Source organism: Mustela lutreola, chromosome 3 (assembly GCF_030435805.1).
Source record: "Mustela lutreola isolate mMusLut2 chromosome 3, mMusLut2.pri, whole genome shotgun sequence".
Lineage (NCBI taxonomy): Eukaryota > Metazoa > Chordata > Mammalia > Carnivora > Mustelidae > Mustela > Mustela lutreola.
Window position 1 is genome coordinate 107,892,373 of NC_081292.1, and position 27,409 is coordinate 107,919,781.

Sequence of the window (27,409 nt, forward strand, 5' to 3'; positions counted from 1 at the left end):
ACAGTAATCTACCTACTTCTATTTGAGAAAATTATAAGCAAACCTAGTTTGTAGGAGCCCAAAAGAAACAGAGAGCAATGAACCATAAACTATGAACTGACATCAGGCCCAGAGGGTTGCTGGCCATCCCGCTTCATGTTTGACCTCAAACAAAACCTCTCCAAGCCTTGTTTCTTCCTTTGCAAAATGGGAATACTTCTGCCTTTATTTTAAAGGTATTTTTAAGGCATGCCTGGGTGGTTCAGCCAGTTAAGCATCTGCTTTTAGCTCAGGTCATGATCCCAGGGTCCTGAGATACAGTCTTGCATCAGGCACCCTGCTCAGCGGGGAGCCCTCTTTTTCCTCTCCCTCTTCCCCTCCCCTTGCTCATGCTCTCTCTCTCTCTCAAATGAATAAATAAATCTTTTTTAAAAAAACTAAAGATTAAACAATTTTAAAAACAAAATAAAGGTATTTTTAAGAATTAAGGCAGATGATGGCCTGAAAGAGATAAGAGCATTACATCCGTGCAGAGTATTATATTAGCCTTATCCCTGAGTAGCAGGAGATGGGCCCTGGCCCTCTGTACCATGCCTGTCCTCGAGACTCATCTTCTTGGTGCAGGTGCTCCTGCTGAAAGCCATACCCTACCTTTGTTTTCAGTTTAGCTTTTTAATTTTCTTTTTAAAGATTGGAACTCATGGGTTACTAAGGTGTACTTTTAGTTCCCCTTAAGCCTTCTCAACTTGCAAGAACTGGACCTAGGGGAGCAAAGGGACATATTGGGGGGCCGCTAGAAGAGATGGATTGACAGCACATGGAGCTGGCCTTGGCTGGAGGCCACAGGATGAATTTGGTGACCTTGAAAAGGCTCACAAGGACCCACACAGCCCAGCCATCTGGGGTCAGTCTACCAGGCTCCTATCTCCCTGCTGGCCACGGGGCTGCCTCTGAGGACATTCCAACACAACACCATCTAGTCCCTGGGGTTCGTAATCACAATTCGGGGATCCTGATCATTTGGAAGCCTAGTACTTCAAGGACTTTGTTTAAGCTATTTGACAAAGGTTTTTTTTTTTTTTTTTTTTTTAAATTTTAATTCAACTCCTACAGCTTCATGATAGAGTTTCCAGGTCAGGGCAGGCTGGAAACCTGAAGCAAATGATGTCTTATGGCTCTTCCCTGGTTCTTGGTTCTTGCTCTTGCACCCAGAACCCAAGTCACCGGACAAGGACCCTTCATGCTACTCACACTGGCTGCCCAAGGAACACACGCACTGGGTGAGAAACCACACTTATTGCTCCATTTCCCTCTGTTCTTCCCTCAGAGTATAAGTTTTGACATCATCCGTCCCTTACCCTCCAAAAAAACAATCTTAAGAAAACTTACCTTACAGTGAACCCGAATGCAATCATAATAGTATCGCCACTCATCTGGAGAAAACGTAACAGTGACAGTGAGGGACAAGCCAGGAACGAGTCGGTGTTCCTAGAAGATAAGCGGGCTGTGGTGGCGGCATACTACACATGCGTCCCAAGTGGACCCGCCACACGGAAAGTCACAGTCCAAAGAGAGCCCCATGGAGAACAGGCAACAGGCCGTGCTTACCGTTTTCACATACTTGATCTGAAAGTATTTGGTTTGAGGGGGTAAAATATGCACATGTACGTCTTCATTGGAAATATTGACCAGATGCTGTGAGAGAAAGAGAAGTGCTTAGGGAAAACATTGTTTTAGCTAGCTGCATATCTCATCATCTTGTTCCTAAAGGAATTTGAGGAAACAAAATTTACTGTTTCACTTTTTAGAAGATTTGAAAGCATCATACACCATTTAAAGAATAGTAAAACAAACACAGCACCACTTACAATTTTTTTTGAAGTAGGTTCCTCACCAAATGTGGGGCTTGAACTCACAACCCTGGGATCAAGAGTCACATGGCCTACCAACTGAGCTAGCCAAGTACCCTGAAAACAACACCCAATAAAGGATAATAAAGCTTACCAAAGTGCCTTCTGCCCAGATTAGGGACTTTACTAGAACCTGTAGCCCCCAGACAGTAAACTCCTCTATACACCTCTCATTCCTAATTCTGACCAGTTACCACGTGTGCCTTTTTGTTGAGCTCTGTTAACCTCAAAAACAAAACAAAACAAAAAAAACCACCAGTTACTCTGCCAGCAAAAAGTGGGTTTATGTAGAATAACAGAGATTTGCAAACTAGGACAAGAAGGCTGCTGCAAAACCATAGACAAGTCCCAGACCAAGGGAGATGCAAGAGGGAAGGGGGTGAGGACTATTTATAAACAAAAGTCCATTGGAGTAAACTGGGAATTTGAAGTGTAGGGACTTTTCACTGGTTGATTGTGACTGTTTCTCACTGGCTGGGCTGTTGCTAGGGGAGAAGGAAAATCTTCCTTCCTCTTGCTGGAGTCAGTGAAGTGGTACCTAAAGTATGGACTTGCAAGGTACATCTCTTCCTACGGGGTCTGCAGTCACAGAGGAATAGCGGGGTGTGACAGCCTCCCGACTCCATCACGAACCAGGTTTCCTATCACTTATGAATTTTCACAACTCCATTTCATCCTCTGATCCAGCTAGAAAGTCAGCCACCCACCACCTCCCACAACTACTTCAAATTACATGCCACTGATCCTGGGGGCCCGGCGACACTATGGTGGTCAAAAAATCAGGGATGCCTGGGTGGCTCAGTTGGTTAAGCAGCTGCCTTCGGCTCAGGTCATGATCCCAGCGTCCTGGGATCGAGTCCCGCATCGGGCTCCTTGCTCAGCAGGCAGCCTGCTTCTCCCTCTGCTTCTGCCTGCCATTCTGTCTGCCTGTGCTCGCTCTCTCCCCCCCCCCTCTCTGATAAATAAATAAAATCTTTAAAAAAAAAAATCAGGAAAAAGAGAGTGGCTAAGGCAGCCTCCAATCCATGCCTGGGGCAAATGGAAAAGAAGTGGGAAGTCAGGAAAGTCAGGAGTTCTCCGATGGTGACCAGAGAAGGCCCCCGCTGTGAGGCAGGACAACTTGCTTTATAAAATAACTGGGTCTCTAAATAGGAGTGTTTTCCCCCTCTGCTTGAGATGGGACCAAGAACCTCGGGATCTGGGGATTGGGTCTTCACCTGGGCCAGGGGACAGTTAAGAGGCCTTTGTTTCCAAAGTCCAGGCCAGAGGCTGGGCCTGATATGGGGCTCATTGCCCAAGGCCTCATGGTCACTGAAGCCCTAAATTAAAATTCAGACATTACTTCCTGATGAGGTTACAGTGGTGTTTGGATTTGTTAAAAACTCTTATTTGTCACCTGTGAACATTCCTAAAATGACCCTATTTTATGCCCTGTTTTGACATATCTCTTCTTTTTTTTCAATATGCTATTAACCTTAAAAAAAAAAAAAATTCGGGGCGCCTGGGTGGCTCAGTGGATTAAGCCGCTGCCTTCGGCTCAGGTCATGATCTCAGAGTCCTGGGATCGAGCCCCGCATCGGGCTCTCTGCTCAGCAGGGAGCCTGCTTCCCCCTCTGTCTCTGCCTGCCTCTCTGCCTACTTGTGATCTCTCTCTGTCAAATAAAATAAATAAAATCTTTAAAAAAAAAAAAAAAATTCTCCAGGCTGTTCTGGACCTCCAAAGGGCCCTGCACAGGGGCAGTCTTGGTGAAGGTGTGGGCTCCTGGGGCTCCATGGACAAGATGGTCCTTCCAAGAGAGATGGGGGGAGGGAGGATAGGTATGCTGGGACCCAGGATGCCTGGGGCCTGTGCCCATCACACCCAGAATCCTGGGGTGGTGGGACCTGCCTGGGGATGTGTAGGTAGCCATAGAGCCCCAGGGCCTGGAAGCCTTGACAAAGAATTCTGTCCCCATGCTTGTCATCAGGGGAGACCCTGGTGTTGGAAGCCTTGAGTGGAGAGTCCAGGAAGAACTGGGAACAGAAGCAGTTATATTGGCTGTCACTTAAAAAAAAATTTTTTTTTTTTAAATCCAGTAAGGACAGGGCAACAAACAAGGGTGTAGGGACTGCTTTTAATATGCATCCCAAGGGTGGTAAACCTTAGAAGAAATCAGTAATCTGCACTCCAGGAGTGCTTAGTAGACAATGTGGGAGCCTAATCCAGAATCCATACTCCAGAGGTTGTGACTCAGGCCATTTCAATCCTTCTCACCTGAACTGGCACTAGAGGGTCTACAATATCAGGATAAGTATATTTACCAGAACTTTCATACAGGCATTCCTGCTCTTAAACAAAAGGTATCTGGGAATCCAGTGAGCCCAAAACCCAGGATCCTTTAGCATGACCTTCAAAAACCCAGGACTCCCTCGGGTCTTGTGTTTTGCACAGCACAAAAAAATCCTGTCATCTGGTTGGAAGGTAGGCTAATCCTATCAGTGGACCTACTAGATTTGCTGCCAGCAAAGCTTCCTTGCAAGGAGATATGGTTGGGCCTTCCTGGAGATGTCAAGTATGGTCATTCGTTTTTGCCTGCTTGCTAGTGAGTGTCATATGCATGGCAGAATTTCTTCTCGGACCTGTTTCATAGCCGCACCTGTTTCATAGCCGCAGATACAACTGGTTGCAAGGCTGCTGGGAGGGGACCTTTGGCTCCCACCTCCCATCAGGGTCAGGTTCTCAATATCTACCTAATATCTAATCACTCCGTGGGTTTAGGTCAATTTGCAACAAGCAGTGTCACGGGCTGGAGACTAGAGGTCTGTGCTCAAAGCCGCTGAGTGGGCTCAGGTGTTCCACTATCCCTGAATGGTCCCAAGGGAGGAGACAGGCACTGGCTCTCCTGAGACTGAAAAATACAACCAGCACCTGTGGGTGAGGGCTGGGGCACATCCTAACTAAAAAAATAAAATTAAAATAGAATAGAATAGAATAGAATAGAATAAAATAAAATAAAATAAAATAAAATAAAATAAAATAAAATAGAAACCTGTCGCTTCCTCCAACCTGAGTGTGACAGAACAAATTCAAATATGCCCGCCACTCATTTGTATGTGAAGGATAAGCACTGGAATTCAGTAGGTAATATCTACATTGTCAAATGAATAAAAAATTACCAATTAGAAAATACTGAATTCATTTCTTTCTTTCTTTCTTTTTTAAAAATTTGACAGAGAGAGACACAGTGAGAGAGGGAAAACAGGCAAGAGGAGTGGAAGAGGAAGTAGCAGGCTCCCAGCAGAGCAGGGAGCCCTATGCAGGGTTCAATTCCAGGACCCTAGGATCATTACCTGAGCCAAAGGCAGATGCTTAACCCACTGAGCCATCCAGGTGCCCCTGAATTCATTTCTTTCTTTCTTTCTTTTTTTTTTTTTAAGATTTTATTTATTTATTTGATAGAGATCACAAGTAGGCAGAGGCAGGCAGAGAGAGAGGGGGAAGCAGGCTCCCTGCTGAGCAGAGAGCCTGATGTGGGGCTCGATCCCAGAACGCTGGGATCATGACCTGAGCCGAAGGCAGAGGCTCTAACCCACTGAGCCACCCAGGAGCCCCCCTGAATTCATTTCTTAAAGAATTAAACAACATAGGGGAGTGCCTGAGTGGCTCAGTGGGTTAAGCCTCTGACTCTTGATTTTAGCTAAGGTCATGACCTCAGGGTTGTGAGATTGAGAGCCTGGTGTTGGGCTCCATACTGGGCATGGAGCCTGCTTAAGATTCTTGCTCTCCCTATGCCTTTTCCTTACCATTTATCCCTCTCTTGTGCCACTCTCTCTCTCAGAATAAATAAATAAAAATAAAAATAAAAATAAATTAAAGGGGCACCTGGGTGGCTCAGTTGGTTAAGCCTCTGACTCTTGATTTTGGATCAGGTTATGATTTTGGGGTCCTGGGATCAAGCAATGGATCTGGCTCCCCACTCAGCAAGGAGTCTGCTTGGGGGCTCTCTCTACCCTCTCCTTCTGCCTCTCCCCATAACTGGCTTGTGCACGTGGACTCTCTCTCTCTCTCTCTAAAATGGATAGATATATCAAAAAAAAATTTTTTTTTAAAAGAATCAAACAACATAGATCCCATTCATTATAATAAAAGATGTAATATTTGGCTATATGGTGGGGAGTAGTGTTAAAAGTTGCAACAGGGAATTGAAAACTAATGCCATTATTTCAGAAAGCCTAAAGGAACTGTTAATTTCTAACAATTTTGTTTTAGGTTAGCAACATCAACACTGGTTGTCTCGTGAGAAACCTAATTATTTACTTAATAAATATAGTTTTCCAGACAAACAAAATCTTTCTGCGAGGAAAAAAGAATTTAAGAGGTCTTTGTTTTGAGAAAACTGGGAACCATTCTTTCAAATTTTAAAGTAAGTCAAAGCATTGATCTCACTATGAATCCAAGTAAAATGCTTTAAATCCTTTAACCCGATCTAGATCAATCTCGAATGTTAATGAACAATTTATTGTGGTTTGTAAACCCACATTCAATCATTGCATTCTTGGGCAATTTGCAGTTTCCTGTAGCAAAACCAAGATAAAAGCAGAGCTGGATTTTCCCCTTTCTTTGGCAAGAATCTCAAGGTAATTGCCTTAGGCTTCCGCTTAACTTTGCTAGTGGAAACAGGAGGCTGACCCTCCCAAGATCTCCCAGAATGTTATTAAGATGAAATCATTTTGTACTTTTATCTGTGCCTGTTTGTTTTCATGTCTGAAAGAAGCAGTATGATTATATAGACTTTACACTGTATTTACTTGGGAGTGTGTGAGTCTTCACCAAGTCATTCTCTTCCAATGAAGTGAACTCAATGTCATTCATAAGTGTTTACTGAGTAACTTTTATGTGTTAGGCATTGTGCTGTATCAAAGAGATGGTCTCTGTTCTTCAACAGAATGAAGCTTTTATCTCCCTCCCCAAACCCTACAATCCAGGTAAACTAGATTGTACACTAGTGTCCAAATAAGGAGCATACACCGTGGACCTCTCTCAATGTCTTCCTTTATGCCCTGAATACCTTCTTCCCACTTCTCTTTCCTTGGGGCTATTTCAAGTGGCTTCTTCTCCCACAAGCTTTTCCTTTCTTTGTTTTTTAAAATATTTTTAAGTAATCTCTACACCCAATGTGGGACTCAAACCTAGAACCCAGAGATCAAGAGTACCATGCTCTACTGACTAAGCCAGCTGGAAGTTTCCATAAGCCCCCCCCCCCCATATTGTTACTTATTAGGGAAATGCAAACAAAGCATGCAAATAAAAAAATACAAATAAAATAGTGAATTGAGCAGATGGTTTCTCCTCTGCTGTCCTGCCTGCCACTCCCTTGTGGTGCATTCAATAAGCTTCTATCACCTTAAAAAACCAAACAAACAGTGAGTTGAATGGTGGCCTCAAGAATGTATGTTCACATCCTAAAACTTAGCCCCTGTGGATGTGACCTTATTTGGGAAAATGATCTTTGCAGATGTTATTAAGTTAAGGACCTTGAGATGAGATCTTCCTGAATTATCCAGGTAGGCCTTAGTCCAATGATGTATCCTTTTAAAAGAGGAGAAGTCACAGAGCCAGAGAAGGTATATAAAGGTAGAGGTAAAGAGTGGAGTTACATACACCCAAGCCAAGGAACACCTGCCAGAAGCTGCCATAGGCAAACAGATTCTCCCCAAGCACCTCTGGAGGGAGCACAGCTCTGCATACACCTTGATTTTGGACTTTGTCCTCCAGAATAAATTTCTATTTTTTTTAAGACCCTCAATTTTTGGTTATTTGTTATAGCAGCCCCCAAAAAACTAATATACCTACAACCCAACAATTCTACTCCTTGGTATATATCTAAGAGAAATGAACATCTGTCACATAAAAATACATACAGGAATGTTCCTAACAGTGTTATTCATAATAGCCTCAAAGTTGACATCTAAACGTCCACCAGCTGATGAATGGATAAACAAAATGTGGTAGAGACGTACAATGGAATAGTATTCAGTCACAAAGAGGAATAAGGTACTGACAGATGCTACAAGGTGGATGAGCCTGGGAAACAACACTAAATGGAGGAAGCCCGTCACAAAAGACTTCGTCGTGTTACATGATTCCATTTATATGAACAATCCAGAATAGTTAAATCTATGCCAACAGAAAGCAGATGAGCAGTTGCCTAGGGTAGGGGTAGACTGGGTAGGGAATAAGAGGAGTGAGGGAACTGGAGGGTAGGGAGTGAATTATTTATTCCTATATTCATTATAAACAATGAACAATTCTGAAAGATAATTATTTTAGATCTACCCTATCACCATGGAGACATCAAACCTAACACCAGAAAAAGTAGGCTCCGAAACCACTTCCTAACCTTGGTCTTTGATGCTCCGTTCTAAGAAGTGCATGCTTGTAGGTTGACTGGAAGATTGCCTAATAGACTGGTTTTAAAACCTTACCCTCTTTCTGAGAGGAAACGCTTGGCACCTAACAGATTTCTCTCTGGGTTTATTCTCTCTCTACCCACTTCGATGCACTAGGATGCATGGAAATGGCATCCTCTGTTGGGGACTACTTGATAGAAACCTAACTTTACCTCCCGACAGCTTTAGCATTTGTCAGCTTCCCCCCCTCTCTAAAAGTAGAGACTTTTGTGGTTGTTGGTGACAGAGCCAGAGGTGGAGTGTCGTATACAAAGCTGGAGTCTCAGAGGGCTCATGAGGAGGGAGGCTGCCTCTGCCCCCCTCCAACCAGGCATAGAGGTCATTTGGCTCAGACCCAGAGCCCAGCAGGGGTAGTTCTGAGACACCTGCTCAGTGTGACTTTAGGGGACTGAAGTGAAGTCAGTGAGGTTATAGAGCTTAAATGTTCAGGTCCCGGGCTCCCGGGGGGCTCAGTTGGTCTGACTCAGTCAGTGTCTGACTCTTGATTTCATCTCAGGTCATGAACTCAGGGTTGACAGGCTGTGGGCTGGATGTGGAATCTGCTTAAGATTCTCTCTCCCTCTCCCTCCGTCCCTCCCCATCCCTTAAAAAAAAAAAAAAATTCAGGTCCCTCTAAGCATAGGAGTTAGGAATGTTGGAGCCACCCCAGGCCCACCCAGTCTGAACCCACAGGTCAATGAGGGGACCCTTCCGTGGTGGGCTGTAGTCCATCCTTTCAACTGCCCCTCCTGGAACCGTCCAGTAGGACGGACCCTTGCCACCCAGACCTGGCTTGAATCTCTCTGGCCAGAATGGCTGATTTAGGCATGAGCACTGGACCTGAGAACGTGAAACAGAATGCTCACTGAAGCCTCCTAGGAAAGGGATACCCCTCTCCCTGGTTGTGTAGGCTTGGAGGAGGAAGGCACTGGTTTGGAATAAGGCAGCTTAAAAGTCAAAGTCAGTCTCTATCACTTTTACTAGCTGTGTGTTCTTGAACCAACTATTGAAACTTCTGGAATCCTGGTTTCCTCATCCATATAATGAGAATAATATCACAGCCTCCACAGAGCTGGGGTAAGGATGAAATCTAATCATGTGAGACGTGATCACCATGAGACAGCAAGCACAGTTGCTAGCCCCTAAGAATGGGTCAACAATGACACCTCTTTGGAAAGAATGCTATGAGGAGCCCTTGGCAGGGGGAAAGTAGCTTGTCCAAGGACACTAGCGTGGCTTTAAAATTTCTCATCCTAGGGGCGCCTGGGTGGCTCAGTGGGTTAAAGCCTCTGCCTTCAGCTCAGGTCATGATCCCGAGGTCCTGGGATCAAGCCCCGCATCGGGCTCTCTGCTCAGCGGGGAGCCTCCTGCCTCCTCTCTCTCTCTGCCTGCCTCTCTGCCTACTTGTGCTCTCTGTCTGTCAAATAAATAAATAAAATCTTAAAAAAAAAAAATTCTCATCCTAGACCCAACTTTCTGGCCCAACTCACACCTATGCTTCTGCAGATAATGCTGCTCTTTAAATGAATGAGTTATATAAATGCAGAACATTCGTGTCATTTTGTTACCATGATTAATTACCCCACTTAAAAAATACCTACCAGAATCTGTTGGTGGTGTTTTTCAACTTCGTAGCCTCCAAAATGCAATATGCCAGGTTTTGCCTGTATAACCTTATTATTCACAACTTTCGCATAAACCTCTATAAAAACAATGTAGGTAAGTACACCATAAGATGAGACATAAGAGAAAATATTAGATAAATGAAGATCCTATGAATGTGAGCTTTCTTTAATTTAGGGTATTTTTAGCATATGGAAATTTCAGACAGAGGATACAAGATCAATGATCTATTCCAAATGAACTGTACTGCTTCTCCTTCTATATTTACACATCATTTGGGAGATAACCAGCATCACAACACAAATTCACATGTATTGTTTATTACCCACTAAAATAATCTGCTCTTCTTATTTTATACAAGTCTTCGAAACAAAACATGAGCTTGCAATAGCACACACCCTAACTTTGCTGCTCTGCGTAACCCTTATGTGACTTATTATGTAACAAATACACAGTTTAAAGACTCCAAGTGTTTAGTTTCATCACTAGATTATTTACCTGTTATCATTGGATTTCCTCCAAATAGAATTACAATGTGATAGAATAATTGTAAAGCTCTGAGTCATTATTGCTCTGGACAGTAAAGTCTCAAACTGCTATTAGTGTAACGTGAATATCTTTTTAATTTTTCTCTTCGGTTCTGAGAACGAGGTTAAAACAGCCGATCTCACAAAAGTGTCCAGGTCTAGAATACTTTCCCCAGCTCTTCATGAGGCAGGAGTTGAGACGTGTAGAGGACGCACCGAGAACCCATGGCAACCCACTAGGCATTTGTTCATAATCCTTGTTCCAGCCCTATGCAGTGGGTACTATTTCCATTGTTCCGGTGAAGGAGCTGAGACTCAACAAAACTAAGCAACTTGCCCATGGCCAGGAGTTAAAAATCAAACCCAGGTCTGTCCGATTCCAACCACTGAACAGCCTCTCTCAATATGAAGGCACTGTTCAGTTTCTTACACATAATGACCTTTTACCTTTGGCTATTGCCAAACACACATGAGCCTGAGACACCCTCCCCCATTGCTTAGCCTGCTGTGATTCTTATAAACATTTGGAGTGCATATGAAATGATTGGTGGTCTTCTCCTCACCAGGTGACCTGACACTGTCATCAGGTTTGGGCCAAACCAAAGGGCTGGGATGGGGTCAGGATGGTGTTTCTGGGGGATGGGTGATCAGTGTGGGTTATTTGATCATTTTTTAAGTATTGAAATGAACCTTCTCTGGTAAACTTGTTAAATGCTGAACATTTTGCTTTCGTTACTAGGGCCGCAAAATAGACCCAGAACCGATACTTTTCTGTTGATGCCCAGAAAGAGTCAAGTCTACCAATTTGCACTCAGTAAGTTCTATGGTGACGAAAAAGCCACACCGAAATACCACGTTTCAGCATCTGTGATGGGCCTTGAAAGATGAGTGAGGAGCGGCCTAGTATGATGGTAGAGAGCTGGAGATTGGTCGACCGTGACAGAACAACACCTCTCCACCCAGCTGTGCCGCCATGGATAATTCCTTTGACCTCCCTGAGCCTCAACTTCCCCACCAGTAAGATAAAAACTGAACGTTGACATTGTGTGGATTAAGTGAGAATAATGTAGGCAAAATGATTAGCCTCTTACATACTAGCTACAAGATTTTACTAGGCTTTCCATGTGCATGGCAGGGAAAGGATGTGCATGGAAAAAGGCAAGCAGGTATAAAGTGCATGTGGTCTTGAAGAAGCAGGAGTAACTGTGTGGTTGGAGCTGGGAAAGAGCAGTGCACAGCGCGGGGATGGTGCTCGGTGGGCAGGCTTGCATCCACAGAAGAGGGGGCCAAATGCCTAGTGAAGGAAATTGCAACTCTATTCCCAATGCAAGGGAACCCCTGAACGTATCTGAGCAAGATAGGGGCAGGGCCAGCCATGACTGCACAGAGGAAACTGACGGGGTGTGAAGGTGATACAGAGGAGAGCACTAGGATAACCCAGTGATCCTGCTGAGGATGAAGAACAAGGCAGTGGGGACAAACAGGTAAGCTGTTAGAGGAAGCAATAGAACTTGGTGACTTGGTGACTCATTTACATCAAAAGAATCTATCACGAGTGGAGGGACCTAAATAGAACCATAATAGCTTAATAATAAAGGCTATTGTGAGCCCATAAAACAATATAACCCATTAAACAATATAGAGAAATCAGCACCAAAAATACCATTGTGCTTTCTGGACTTTGGATCCTCCGGTAAGATGTAAATTGTAAAGCAAATCTCTTTTCTACTCACTTGATTCTAGAAGGTGATTAGGTACTTCCCTTCTTTTCTTGGGCTCCTCCACTAGCCTTTTCAAAAGGAGGGGGGATACATTAGTAAATGGTTCTTCGGCATTGCCCAGTTCTCTGCTGGGGGTTTTCACCACTGCCATTTTATCATGAAAAATCGAGTCTTCTTTTTAGAGCCAAAGGTCATTTCCTGGGGGTGGGGGTGGGGGGGACCAAACAACAGCAGTATGAGAAACCACACACATAGTTGTTTTTTTCTCAGTCTTTGACAAATGTACCTCTGTGACTGTGTGTACCAGGCCCTCCCTGCCTCGCTGCCTCTCCTGGCCACTCCATTCCCACACAGAGATGTCCCATTAATCTCGTGTCACACATCACAACCCAATATCATGCCTTTGCTCAAAACCCTTCTGTTGTCCTTCATTCTCTCTCCTCAAAGCTTTCCCCAAAATGTAGTCCTGAGATGCTTTTGAGCTATTAGGAGGGGTATATGAATGGAAAAATAAATCAAATTGGAAAAGTTTGAAGTAAATAGTTAAACAGGCTTCTTCTGAGATTTCTCCAAATCAATCTCTTAGTTACATGTGACCATGAAACCCTTTACCATTTGACATCCTGGGGCCAACTTCCAGGGTCCGTCTCTGGGGTGATGAGAAGTTGGAGTGGCCGGTGGACCTCCTCCAGCACCACAGAAGGCATTCCTAGGAGCTCTGCCCTAGGATCTAGGGTCCTGGTTCACGGGGACCCTTTGTCAGACTTGCTTTTCCTTATCATGTTAAGTTCCACTCTCTTCATAAAGTCTATGCGGACCCCAACACCCTTCCACATTCTTCAGCAATTAACGCCTCTACTATTCATTGGGTCTTAATGATTTATTGCCTTGTGCGCTCTTTATAAAGCCTATATATCTTGCCACCTTCTACAGCTAAGTCTCTAAATTTGGGGGTCCTTGTACATGCTTGGGGGGCTGCTCTGCGATGTCTCTGAGAGTGAATGTAAAATCATATGTGGATCTTTATGTGCTTCTTTCTCTCTCCTCTCTCTCTCTCTCTCTCTCTTTTTTTTTTTTCCTGGAGAAGGCTCATAACTCTAGATTCCCTGCAGTCCACAGCACCTAACAAAATACAGTAACCACACTGAAGACAGTGTTTAATAATCATTGCCTGGAAGTTTCTCCTTTCCCCTTACCTCCTCCCACCTCCTCTCACTAGCATCTCTGAAGACTTGCCCCTCAGCACAGCCTCCCCTACACCAGTGTACTTCCCCTCCATCCCTTCAACAGCACCTGCCTCTAGTTCACTTCCAGGCTCCCTCTCCGTGGCTGCCTCAAGTTCCCTGCCTGGACTTCGCAGGAACAAGGGCTAAACCATTTTCAGGAGAGCTCCTATTCCAGTTCACTCACTCCGGGGTGAACCCGTCTCTTTTCGCACGCCCCGGTCCTTGGTCCCCTGGTCGCATCCTCTCTACCCGCACGCAGGCCCTCTCACCCTAGCCAAACGCCTGCTCCCCTCAGAGCCCCTTTACTCCGTCTCCTGCTAGGGGTCGGGGTCGACCCCAGACCCACGCAGCACCCCCATCCTCACACAACCCTTTAGGCCGACCTCTCTCTCCTCTGACCCCAGCCCAGGCTGACCCGCAGCGGGACACCCGCCCCGGGTTCAGGCTGCCTGAGCCCCTCAGCGGCGGCCCAGGGAGCCAAGTCCGCGCCCCAGGTCCCAAGCGGCTCACACAGGAGATGGTTCCGGGGCGGAATTCCGCGGGTGCCCATGCTGGCGTCGGCCTAGGCGTCGGCGTCGGCTCGGAGCGTCGCCATGACGACGCGGACAAGCTCCCGGGGGCGGTGTCTGCGGCCGGACGCGACCAAACTCCCCAGGGACGTGGGGCGGAGGTTGCGGTCGGAGGAGGCCCTGCGGCGGCGGCTCGAGGTCTGGAGGCCGCAGGTGACTTCTGGGGACTCGGAGCAGTCTGGAGGGGCTCGAGAACAGAGAAAGAGCGATCTATGAGGTGCGAAGGCAATGGATTCCCGAGGGGAAGTGAGAAAGTCGGGGGACACCGTAAACTGGAACCCTGAGGGAGCGGACCGCGGGAGGGGGCGCGGGCCCAAAGGGGCGGGGCCTCCCCAGCTCAGTGGGCGGGGCTTCCCGGCACACCTCCATTCATGGAATCGCTGAATACTTAGGTATAGTTTGTTCTACATTTTCCGTTATGTAAATTTCCAACACGTAAAAAGGTAGGCAGAATAGTACGATGAACCTTCAACACCTATCTGTAACGATGGTCAAGTCATGGTCAATCTTGTTTCGTCTGCACCTTTCCCCTACAACCTGTATCATTTTGAAGAAAATCCCAGGGATCATTTCATCCATAAGTATTTCAGAAATACCTCCAAAAGATAAGAACTCTTTAAAAACGTAACCACAATTCCAGTGCCTTAAAAAATTAATTCAATTGCCCCACGAGTGTCATAAATGTCACGTTTAGAGTTGCCACGATGAATCAGAATTCAAATAAAACTCACACATTACAATAGACTGATAGGTCCTTTAGGTGTCTTTTAGTTGACAGATGGTCCCTCCGTAGCTTTTTGTTGTTGCAAATTATTCACTGAAGGAACTGTTTCTGTTCTGATACTGATATTTAGGAGTTGTAAACCACAAACCTGGACTTGCTCCCCAGACTTCCTGCCGTGTCTGCTCCATCCTGCTCACCCGTGGACACTATTCCTTACACAGATGTTTCAAGCTTCTCTCTTCCCAGGAGTTGTCCCTGTCTCATTTTTTTCATTGTATGCCTTGACACTTGCTTGATATTATTTATGGCTTCGTGTTGATAAGAAATTAGAGTAGGAAGCCAATAAGAGTATCTGCCTGTTCTACACCCACATCACTTGTGCTGTATGTGGTTCCCTCCCCCCCCCCCACTGGGAATATTCATTTTTCCCATCTTCCTATTCTCCAATCCGTCCCTGCCACCAGGGTCACTGGTTAAAAGTTTCCCCATCTTTCAAGGCTAGTCTGGAGGTATCGTCTACCCTCCCCGTAGCCCTCCCAGTCAGAAGTACTGTTTCCTTAATCTGGGTTCCATACGCTTTGTTTTAGCATCTTTTTCGGCACTTATCTTCTTATATGTTGCACCCATTACTGCTTGTGTGTCTTAAGCTGTGAAATTCTTTTTTTTTTTTTTTTAAGATTATTTATTTATTTATATGACAGAGAAAGACACAGTGAGAGAGGGAACACAAGAAGGGGGAGTGGGAGAGGGAGAAGCAGGCCTCCCTGCTCCGACCAGAGAGCCCAAAGTGGGGCTCAAACCCAGGACCCTGGAGTCATGACTTGAGCAGCAGGCAGACATCCAACGACTGAGCCACCCAGGTGCCCCTAAACTGCAAAATTCTGATCAGGAGGGCACTGTGCCTTATCTTTGGATCTCCCGCAGATCTTTGTTTATAGTGATTATCTAGTAATTGTTGGCCAAGTGGGTGAAAAAAAATCCATTTGTTTATACAGCGTGTTGTTTTAGTTCTTTCCCCTTTGTTGCCCCAACAAGGTTGTAGATTTTAGAATAAATACTTTGTTTCCCACAGTCCCAGACCTTTCCACTCCAGCTTAAATCATCAAATGCTTGTTTCTGTACACTAGTTAATGGGTATTGGGTAACACATTTTAATTTGTCCTAAAGTTTTTTTTTTATAAAAAGTGGTGAATTCTCTATTTCATAGGTAAATATAGACATAAAAATAGATATGGAGATATGGATAGAGATATAATATGTAGGTCTATGTGTAATTCACCATATTGCGCATTATAGCATAGTGGACACTGCTGGTTGTCTACTCCCACCTTCCAGCTTTGCTCAGTCTTCTCCCAGTTCCAGTTCCCCAGATCCCCACTCCTAGCAGTAGCTGCTGATTAGTCCACACCTGTCATGGAACTCCCCATCCACTTGCAACAACTGATTTACCATTCAGTATGTAACCAGCTCCCACAGAGACATTACAGAAAGACTTCTGGGAGACCTCTGGAAAAGGTTTCCTCCTAAGAAAGAAACACACATAAATACAGTATCTTCCTCTTTCTGGACATTGTAGTCTCCTAAAGTGATTCCTTGGAAACTCAGCAGCCATCAGAGGCCAGGAGGGGCCTGAGCATGAAGGTGAAGCTGGTGAGCAGGAGGCAGGAAGATTCTGGACATGGATGACATAATCTCACCTCTGTTTGCCTGGTACCCACATCCCATTATCTCTTTTTTTCAACTGAAAACATTCTGACATATAATGATCTCTCTCTCTCCCTCTCTTTTTTTTTTTTTTTTTTTTAAGATTTTATTTATTTATTTGACAGAGAGAGATCACAAGTAGGCAGAGAGGCAGGCAGAGAGAGAGAGGAGGAAGCAGGCTCCCTGCTGAGCAGAGAGCCCGATGCGGGACTCGATCCCAGGACCCTGAGATCATGACCTGAGCCGAAGGCAGCGGCTTAACCCACTGAGCCACCCAGGCGCCCCTCCCTCTCTTTTTTAAGATTTTATTTATTTATTTGAGAGAGGGTAAGAGAGCAAGCAGGGGAGGGGACGGAAGGGGAGGGGCAGAAGGATGGGGAGGGAGGAGGCAGGAAGGGGAGAGGGGGAGAGCTGGGGGAGAAGCAGGCTCCCAGCTGAGCAGGGAGCCCAACACAGGGCTCAATCCCTGTGATCATGACCTGAGCTGAAGGTAGATGCTCAATCAACTGAGCCACCCAGGTGCCCAGACATACAGTGATTTCTAAACACTCCTCCAAGTGTGAATGTTGCACAGGAGCTTGTTAGAAATGCAGAATTTCAGTTCATCCCAGACCTACTGAATCAGAACCTGCATATTGATAAGATACCCCGGAGATTCACAGACACATTAAAGTTTGAGAATCACTGTACCAATGCCCTACAATTACAGTTGTTTTCAATGATCAATTATTTAACCAATTTGCTTATGTATTTCTCATTTATTTTACTGAGAGTTTTTGGCGAGCAGAATACAAAGGTATTGCAGCCTCTGCCAAACTAAATCCATGAAATGGGTGTGAAGACAGGCACAGAAACTCTAAACTATAAGCATCCGCTTCAGAAGCACTGGGGAACAGATAATATCCTTGCTTTAAACTCCTCGATGTCGGGGTGCCTGGGTGGCTCAGTGGGATAAAGCCTCTGCCTTCAGCTCAGGTCATGATCCCAGGGTCCTGGGCTCTCTGCTCAGCAGGGATCCTGCTTCCCTTCCTCTCTCTCTCTTTCTCTCTCTCTCTCTGCCTACTTGTGATCTCTGCCTGCCAAATAAATAAATAAAATCTTAAAAAAAAAAAAAAAACAACTCCTTGATATCTTCACACTGTATGGAAAAGAAAATGTAAAATACTTAACACGGAAAAGAAATATGTTTGCAAGGCTCTCTAAGATGTTACTTATGACCTTCTCTCTCCACCTTCTCCTTGCTTCCTTGATGCACACTACCCTCTCCCCAACCCCCGCCCCCCCAACACCCCAACTCCCGCCCCGACCCTGTGTGCTCCACCCCTCCACCCCACCACATCCCCTTGGCCTGGTGTGGTGGGTTAAAGCAAGCTGAAAATTCTGACACTCCTCTCAAGGGGTCCCTGTGCCCTCCCCTTGAATGTGGGTGGGTCTGGGGCTGCTTTATCTGCCCAATCCAGTCCTGCCTGAATCTCTGATCTCAACGTTCATGAGAAATAATAAAATGGTTGTGATTTCAAGCCTATAAGCTTTGGGATAGATATAGCTACAGTGATAAATTACGAGAAACTTGGCTAATTCCTACTCAGCCTAAGGATCTCTTCTTTGGAAGAGATCTTCTTTGGGGCTTTCCCTGGTTCCCCTTTCTAAATCAGGCCCTACCCCACCATCTTCTCTCCCTGCACTGGGTGCTCTCCCTTCAATGCGCTTCCTGCAGAACGTGGTTCTAGACCAATGGGGTTGACCTTTACTGAACTATCAGCTCTTTACTGAGATAGCAGTTCTTTACTGAAATATCCGTTTAGTAGAGGCTGACTTGTTTATCACTGTATGCTCATTACCTTGTATATTGCCTGGCACATGGTAGAACTTCCAAGACAGTTGTAGGATAAAGTCGTTAATGAGTTATGCCAAGTGAGATCTAAATTTATATATACGTATACATGTATGTGTGTGTGTATGTATAGAATTGGAATACGGACAATATATTCATATGGTTCAAAATCTAAAAAGTAAAAAAACTCCCTCCTACCCCCGTCCTTAATCACCAGGTTTCCTTTCCCAGAGGCAACCTATGTTGCTAAATTCTTTTTTTTCAAAGGTTTATTTATTTATTTTGAGAGAGAGAAAGGGTGTGCACTCGTGGCAGCAAGGCTGAGGAGTGGAAGGAGAGAGAGAATCTTGATCTCATGACCCTAAGATCATGACCTGAGCCGAAACCAAAAGTTGGACTCTTAACGAAGGGCCCTTTGGGCACCCACCAGATTCTTATTTGTCTTTTAGTAATACATTACACATACACAAGCCATTATACGTATGCTTGCATTTATAAGAAGTTCACCCCCTGTTTAAAAGCCCAAATAGGGATGCCTGGGTGGTTCAGTCAGTTAAGTGTCTAACTCTTGATTTTGGTTCAGGTCATGATTGCAGGGTCATAAGATTGAACCCCATGTTGGGCCCCATGCACAGCAGGAAGTCTGCCTGAGATTCTCTCTCTCTCCCTCTGCTGCTCTCCCACCTCTAAAATAAGTAAATAATTCTTTAAAAATAAGTAAATTAAAAATAGAAACCCCAATAGCTCACTCTTCTGTTTCCTCTTTTCTTCTACTTAAAAATATATCTGGGTGGGCGCCTGGGTGGCTCAGTGGGTTAAGCCGCTGCCTTCGGCTCAGGTCATGATCTCGGAGTCCTGGGATCGAGTCCCGCATCGGGCTCTCTGCTCGGCAGGGAGCCTGCTTCCCTCTCTCTCTCTCTCTGTCTGCCTCTCCATCTACTTGTGATTTCTCTGTCAAATAAATAAATAAAATCTTTAAAAAAAAAATATATATATATATCTGGGTAATCATTCCATATTTGTGCATGAAGTATTATCCTCATTCTTTTTTTTTTAAAGACTTTATTTTATTTTTTTAAAGTAATCTCTACACCCAAATGGGGCTTGAACTTAGCAACCTTGAGATCAAGAGTCACATGCTCTACTGATTGAGCCAGCCAGGCACCCCCTTCTTCGTTGTTCTTTTCTAGCTGCAGAAATTCTATCACTCTATAATCAGTTTGCTATTATTGAATATTGAGGTTGTTCCTGATCTTCTGCTATATAAACAATGTTGTAATGATTTATATAAGTGCACGTGCCATTTCTATAAACTTGTACATACCTTCATTCATAGGCATGTGAGTGTATCTATAGGAAAAGTTCCCAGAGTAGAAGTGTTAGGTCAGAGGGTCAGTGCATTTGTAATATTGATTAACTATTGAGGTTGCCCTCCATGGCCTTTGTCTTAATTTTACTCCTACTTATAAGGTATCAGAGGACTGGTTTCCTTATGACCTCACTACCAGAAGATATTATAAAACCTTCATGTTTTTGTCAGTCCAGTAGGTGAAGAATAGTTTTTCAGTATGGATTTGTTTTGTAGCTCTCTAATGATAAGTAAAACTGAGTATGCTTTCATATGTTTATAAGACATTTATGTTGCCTATTCTGCAAGTTCATGTCCTTTACTCATTTCCCATCCGGTTCTTGATTTTTTTCTTATTGAATCACTGGAGCACTCTCTATATTACAGTCTTTTGTTGCAAAAAGTTTCCTTAGTTTATCATTTGACTTTGCTCTTAATGGTTTTTGTCTTTTAGGATTTTAAAGAAATTTTATGCTGTATTCATTGTGTATTGCTCCATAAAAAAGTACCTAAAACTTAGTGACTTAGATCTATAATCCTTTATTCTTTCATGGTTTTTGTGGGAAGGGAATTCAGACAGGGCACAGCAGAGATGGCTTGTAGACCCAAAAGCTGGGAGGTGGACTTGTCTGAAGGCATCATTTGGTGGTTGGTGCTAAAGCTGTCCGCTGGGGACCTAGATGAGTCTCTAGGCCAAAATACCCACACGTGGCCTGGACTTTCTCCCAAAATGTTCACTAGATCCAAAGACAAATGTTCCAGGAGAGAGTCAGGCATAAGCTAGCTTTATGACCTAGCCTTGAAAGTTGTGCAGGACCACTTCCAAACTCATTCTATTGGTTGAGCCATATCACAAATCCCCTCAGGTATCCCCACAGATCCCCTGGATTGCTCAATTGGTTAAGCACTAAACTCTTGATCTCAGCTCAGGTCTTGATCTCAGGGTTGGAGTGGCCTGCCCTTGGCCCCTGCATAGACTTGTAGGGGCAGGCCACTCCAAGATGGGCCACTCTGGCATAAAGATTATTTTGATTTAAAAAGCAAATAATCAATACCCAGCAGATCTAGGAAAAGCTGTTTATCTTCCCCACCTACTCCCTGAAAAGAATGTAGATAGAGGAACTGGTCCAGGAAGGGAGCTATCACCACAGAAAACTACATTATACTATGAACTAGGTATGGCATGCAGGGAAGGACCCAGCAAGGCCTGTTTAATCAAAGTCCTTTAGGTCCCCTTGTTTTTGAGGGGCCCAGAAAACATTTGTTTACCAAGCATTTACTCTTTTTCATCTTCCTGGGAATTGCTTTTTTTCCCTTTGAAGTCCCTGACCTGTACCCCCCCTTCTTAGTTCAGAATGACATATATAACTTATTTCACCTGTCTTAGGAATTTCGTGTCTGTGTGGATTCCCCAAATACATGATATTAAATTTGACTCTTTCCCGTTCATCTGTTTTGGGTCCACTAGATTCCTAGTCCAGCTAGAAGGACCTCGACAGGCAGAGTAAATTCTTCCTCCCCAACAGACTCCACCTCTCAATGGAGAAGTGTCAGTATCTTAAGGGAGTACCACATTCTCTGTTCTCTGGCCCTGACTATGCATGGGAGGGTATAGAACTGCTGTAGCCATCTTGCTATCAGCCTGAGCTTATTCAAATCAAGGGAAGACCGCGCCAAGAGACCCACATGCAAACAGAACCTGAACCACGCATGAGTCCACCTTGAACTATGCTGTCTCTGGGCTCTCAGTCATGTGAGCCACTCTTCATCCCTATCACTACTTCAGCCAATTTGAGCTGGTTTGTCCATTACCTGGAGCCAAATGCATCTGAAGTTGTATATGCAGGCTGTTTAATTGCACTGATCTTTTTTTTTTTTTCAACCTTGTGATAATGCTGAAAGATGGATGTTATTTGCCCCATTACACAGAAGAGGGTGTTAGCCCTGGAGGGCTTAGGTAACTGCCCAAGGTCACATGGCAAATTGATGCCTAAGTCAGGATTTGAATCCAGGTTTGTTTGCTGCCAGCATTCTTTTCTGTATGCCAAGCCAAACTGCCTAATCAGGCAGAAATGTGGGGGCCTCTGGGAGATCGGGGTACACCTGATCTTTCTTTGTTCCCTCCAGTGAAGATAAGGCCTTGGGAACACTGGGAACATTGTCTTTCAGATATGGTTTTATTTGCTCTCCTTTATTTGATCTGTCTTAATGATAATATTTCACATAAATATTTAAAAGGATGCTGACAAATGGAGGAGGAAAATGAGAAAAGTAAAGGAAAAACTGCTTTCCTGAGAGAGCCAACCTACATTTCCAGAGTGTAAACAGTGAGCTGGACCATAAAAACCTCATTAAAATGTCAGTGTTATACCTTTGTACTTTAGCACTGAATAGGAAATCATGCTTGCCCCATTATTTATGGCTCATCAATAATACATTAGCTGGGTTCCAGAAAAGCTCACATTCAAGAGAGGACAGACCTCTTTGTTTGGTTTATTGAGCAGCTGAAGGGGCAGAGCAAGTTCATTTCATTAGTGTAGTCATTTGGTGAAGGCCTTAAACCCAGAGACCCAGGGACAGCCGATTCCTCACTCCCAATGCTGTCCTCCACCCCTATCCCCAAATCAGTCCTTCTGCTCAAAAGTCACTTTCCCTGGAGAAGCCTTCCTTATGTGTATGCCAGGGGACATTGTTACAGGTGACAGAAATGGATTTAAGTGACAGAAAGAATTAAAAAGTAAAAAAGTTAAAATTGTGTCTCTCTACCTACCTATCTTCTATCAAGGGAGGCTTCAGTCACAGCTGCATCTAGGTGCCAGAGATGGTGTTAAGATCTTGTCTTTCTTAGTCTCTTGTTCTCTACTCCATGTTGGTTTCATTCTCAGCCAGGACTCTTCACGATGTGGGAGGGCTGCCATCTTGCTGCTAGCTTAGTATAATGCTCATGCATAGGTTTTAGTGGTGCCACTCTTATTGGCTTAGCATCAATCATGTGCCCATCCCTGAACCAATTACTGTGCTAGCTGGTGGTGAGGCCTCTCCTCACCTAGGTCTGGGTCATGTGCTCACCCTGGGGTTGCTGTTGGTAAAAGCCTCACCCAAGCCACAAGTTCTGAGAGTAGGGGAGGGTAAGGGAAGATCCTTGTACCAGAAGAAGGGGGAATGGAGGCTGGCCAGACACACCAACAGATGTCTATTAGATTGAACCTTATAAAATTATCGATATTGAAATATATTTTACCCATGAGAAGGGTGACCTCATACATTCACCCTCAAGGTTGGGTCTGGTCTCTCAGTACAGGCTCCCATAGAATGTATCATAGTTTACAATCTCCTCCACCATACATTCCGTAGTTGCTCACTTCAGCCCACCAATGGGTCTGTTAACTGTGGGGTTACATAAACTTCAGAAGCCTTGACCACCAGCCTCCATCATCTTGCTGGGCCTCCTGAAAGGGGTTGCAATTAAAGTACCCCAGGCTTTGTGCAAGGGGCTGAGATCGCCACGGGCAATTGCCCTAGGCTTCCATCATTCTGGCAGGGCCCCAAGAAACAGAATAGGTACTCAATGAATATTCATGAAATGACTGTGCTTAATTAGTTCTCTAACAAGTGTTTATTGCTCCTGGAAAAATACAAAAAAATGATTTCATGTTGGAGAAGTAATTGAAAACAAAATCTCTAGTCAAGCAGGTGAATCTTCGCCACCAAAGGAAGAAAAGAATGACTCGGTTTTATTATTAAACGTTAAACCAGCCTGAGATGTACATCCTTGACAAACCACAAAAGAGATGGCAAAGACAAATAGAAATCTTACCCTTTTATAGAGCCAGGCACACGCAATTCCTTACACACACAAGTTAATTGTCTTTACCCAAAGGGAAAATAAAAAGACTTCTATCATTTTGACAAGCAGGAAATTACAACTTGGAGCCAAGTGTCTGTGCTAACCTCCCACAGTGACAGAGGGCTGGGGCATCCCCGAGCCTTGGTATCCATTTTCACAGACGTAGATTCACTGTCTTCAAGAAAACCATTCCCAGATTCAAAACTGGTAATAGGTTCATTTTGATTTTAAAAAACATTTACATACATCTCAAAGAGATGGAGGCGATTTCTAATTACCAGTTTTCTAAAGGAAATGCTAAAAAAGAAGGAAGAAGAGAAAAGATCTTTTTCTCTTCAGGCACCAGAGATTTTTCAAATTTAGCTTTTGAGGGATTGTATTGCAGGGGAGGAAAATTTTTTTACCCCTACCCTTCAGAGCTCAATGGCTGAAGCTTGCAAATCAATCTGATAGAAGACAGGTTAACAAAAGCGAAAGCAGTTGTAATGACCACTGAAATTTCACAAGGAAATGAAATTTGGGGAGGCGGTCAGATGATTGAAGTATAGATACTATTTTAGGTTAAACAAAGGAACTAGAGGTTTGGGGGCTTCTGGGCTGGGGAAGCAAGTTGTGGAAGAGGAGGGAGGGAAATGTATGATGAATAAGGTTTGATTGTTATGTGGATGTCTCTCAGGTGATAGGAGTTCTCTTGGGGCATAACTCTCTTCCAGGTACAGACTTTTTTTTAGCAAGTGAAAATTTCCTTTATAAATGTAAATTTTCTTTACAAAAAGGAGTATTTATACTTTATCATTAGGCAGTCAGAAAGGGGTTGGGAAAAGAGCTTTTCCTGTGGCTGGTAGTTCTCATCAGCTTTTTCAAAATAATCCTTACACCAAAATGGCATATTTGGTGTAAAATGGCATATCTGATGGGTTTCACACATTCTGGTACCCATCAGAGTTCTGCCTCCCTGGGGTGATAAGAATATCTATATGAAACCAATGGAGAACAAGTTACCCTGGAACCAAATAGAGGATCTTCCATCCTCAGGGTAATTTCTAAACTATTGTCATGAAAAGGTGAACTTATGTTTGGGGTGTTCATAACTTAGGTTTGGTTTTTATGTCCCACTCTACAGGCAGGGGTAATGGGAGAAAAGGATTAGAATCAAGACCTAGATAGAAAGTCATAAAAATCAAAGAGATAGGGCACTCGAGTGGTTCAGTCGGTTAAGTGTCTGACTCTTGATTTCAGCTCAGGTCATTATCTCAAGATCCTGGAATTGAGCCCTGGGTTGGGCTCCACAATCACAGGGAGTCTGCTTGAGATTCTCTTGTTCCCTCTGTCCTCCACCCTCACTCTCTCTCTAATTGGTAAATAAATCTTTTTTAAAAAAGAGAGAGACAGAGAGATGGCCCCTCTCCATCACTCATGGGGGTTATAATGAAGTTTAGAGAGTGTATACTTTGGTATTTCCCCCCAATGGTCAAAACGGTGTTTATGGTTTCATACGCTCTTCCAGAATCTTTTCATTCTCTCATCAGGAGGTTGAGTCTATGCTGCCTTCCCTTGATCTGGGCAGGCTTTTGTCTGAATGTCAGTGAACCCTCTTGCTAAACTATAGACCCCAACAGTTATAATCAGAAATAGACAAGACCCCTTAACTCAGCTCTAACTTAAAACCATTGTGCTTATTTCTTATCACACTTTCTTGAGGCATTGACAAGACATTTTGCAATAATTGGAATATTTCAGGCGCCAGAGCAAAAAAGCCCTTATAGCAATGGAATATCTAGAAGACCACATCCCACACTACCCCTTCCCCACCATGATCGTGGGTTGAACACATATTAACCCTCACCTATGACCACTGCTCTGTGCCTGCTCTGTTGCATGTCCCACCCCTGCAAGCTCTCTCTGTAAGACTCTAGATGTCCATCTTGATGCGGAGAACAAAGGCAAAAGAATAGTAGATAAAATTAAATTTCCGTATAACCCGCAGCCCATGGTCAAATACTTGAGATAGGCAGAGTAGGACCTTCCTCCAGAAACTCCCAACTGTCTTAATGTTAATACCTTGTACAGGAAAACAACCTTAGTTTGACAATAGCCAGGCGTCCAGTCTTCTTTCACATATGAAAGTCCGTTTGGGAACTACCTTTGTCTCCCAGCTTAAAAGCCTATAATCAGTTGCTCCTTAAAATCCCAGAGCAGTTCTTTCTGATCACGGGTTCTGTCCCTGTGCTTTAATAAAACCACTTTTTTGCATTGAAAACATCTCAAAGATTCTTTCTTGACAGTTTGCTCCCGTACTCAAACATCAAATCCCATCACATCTTGTGGGCTGGGAAGATAGGTTGTTAAGAACTGAGCAAGCCACCTCCCTGTGCTGTAGGCACTCAAAATAAATCTCTCCCTTTCTCTTGAGTTATTGGCTCCTCTTGCACACAAGTTTATCTTGAGTTGGTTGAAAAGCAGTGTGGGCAAACCCAGCCAGCAGCTCTCTCCTTTCAATCAATTTGTCTGCCCATTTTGTGATCTCCCCCAACCGCGTCTGCTCCCCCCACACCCCGATGTAACCAGTTGGCAGTGGAGCCTGCCAGGGCTCACCAGTTCCTTTTCTGAGTTAGTGATGATGATAGACAGATTGGCAATGTAGGCAATACAAAGCAAGAGAAGCAGCCCTGGGGATTTCCAGGGCTGGGTCATCAGTCACAACATCAATCACAACACAAGTTTCCTACTCGATCTTGGGATGCACACCTTTGGGATCATGAGCCTCTAGGAAGCTGCCTGTCACTGAGACCAGGTGGAGAAAGCACACAGAAACAGCAGGAAATACCTGAGGAACCCCAGCTGCTCCAGCCCTAGCCATGTGACCAAGCGCCTCTCAAGGTAACTCTGGTCCTAGCCACAGTCTGACTGTAACCTTGGGAGACACTAAATTTTTTTTCAAGATTTATTGATTTATTTGAGAGGGGATGAAGAAAGGGGCAAAGGGAGAGAGAGAGAGAGTCCTAAGAAAACTCCCCGCTGAGCACGCAGCCCTACTGGGGTTCAATCCCATGACCCTGAGATCTAAATCTGAGCCAGGTTGCTTGCTGCTTGCTGCTTTATCAACTGAGCCCCCGGATGCCCCTGGGAGACACTTTGAATAAGCACTGTCTGGCTGAGGGCAGTCAACCCCCAGAGCTGTGAAATGATAATAAATACTTGCTGTGGTTTTCCATCACTAAAGTTGGGGGTGATGCGTGGGGGACAGAAACAATTCAGGGCTGGAGACTTGAAGATCAGAGTTCTGGTACCAGCAAGGCAACCTCCCAAATGTGGGATTTTGAGCTACAGGCTCATCACATCTCATTATTGTGACACTTGCTAAAATGGTAAGGAAGACTTTTATTCAAGACTGTTACTATGGGGGTATTGCAACAGTGAAGAAAAACCCAGCTCAGCTTGGAACACAACAAGGACCAGTGGAGATTTATGGCCAAGGAGCAGGGTGATGGGGACAGGGGACAGAAAATCATTAAGAGGAGACATCAAGGGGTGCCTGGGTGGCTCAGTGGGTTAAGGCCTCTGCCTTCGACCCAGGTCATGATCTCAGGGTCCTGGGATGGAGCCCTGCATTGGGCTCTCTGCTCAGCAGGGAGCCTGCTTCCTCCTCTCTCTCTCTCTCTGTCTCTCTCTGCCTGCCTCTCTATTTGTGATCTGTCTGTCAAATAAATAAATAAAAATCTTAAAAATAAATAAAGAGAGGAGACATCAAGGGTGGGAGATTCTTGCTAGCAGGACTTAGCAGGACTCTTGCTGAAGGCAGGCCAGGATTGGGACACCAGAGGTGGGAGATGAGGAACTTCATCAGAGATCAAGGATGGTCATCTATCAAGAGATGGAAGGGGGAAAAAAAAACAGAGTTGGAGGGATTGTCACTAAGCTGAGGATGGTGGGACTCTTGCTGAGACTGGGCTGGGCAGGCCAGAGAC

The 27,409-nt window shown here is 44.5% G+C and overlaps 2 protein-coding genes across 6 annotated transcripts in view; one reads left to right on the forward strand and one right to left on the reverse strand.

The window, feature by feature from the left end:
* The window catches only part of CFAP221 (cilia and flagella associated protein 221), an 87,739-nt gene extending 73,675 nt beyond the window's left edge, over window positions 1-14,064 (reverse strand). For 2 of the 4 annotated variants that reach the window (XM_059166635.1, XM_059166634.1), the window contains exons 1-5: window positions 13,926-14,063; window positions 12,202-12,387; window positions 9,920-10,020; window positions 1,588-1,674; window positions 1,369-1,467 (exon numbers count right to left, since the gene is read on the reverse strand). In XM_059166635.1, coding sequence (XP_059022618.1) covers window positions 1,369-1,467; window positions 1,588-1,674; window positions 9,920-10,020; window positions 12,202-12,340 — 426 coding nt within the window. In that variant the 5' untranslated portion in view covers window positions 12,341-12,387; window positions 13,926-14,063. Of the gene's footprint in view, window positions 1-1,368; window positions 1,468-1,587; window positions 1,675-9,919; window positions 10,021-12,201; window positions 12,388-13,925 lie in introns of those variants that run through there. The other 2 variants (XM_059166636.1, XM_059166637.1) reach the window with 2 other exon arrangements.
* Window positions 14,065-14,078: 14 nt separating this feature from the next.
* The window catches only part of SCTR (secretin receptor), an 87,515-nt gene continuing 74,184 nt past the window's right edge, over window positions 14,079-27,409 (forward strand). For both annotated transcript variants that reach the window (XM_059166644.1, XM_059166647.1), the window contains exon 1: window positions 14,079-14,201. The gene's annotated coding sequence lies outside the window, so the exon portion shown is untranslated. The remainder of the gene's footprint in view (window positions 14,202-27,409) is intronic.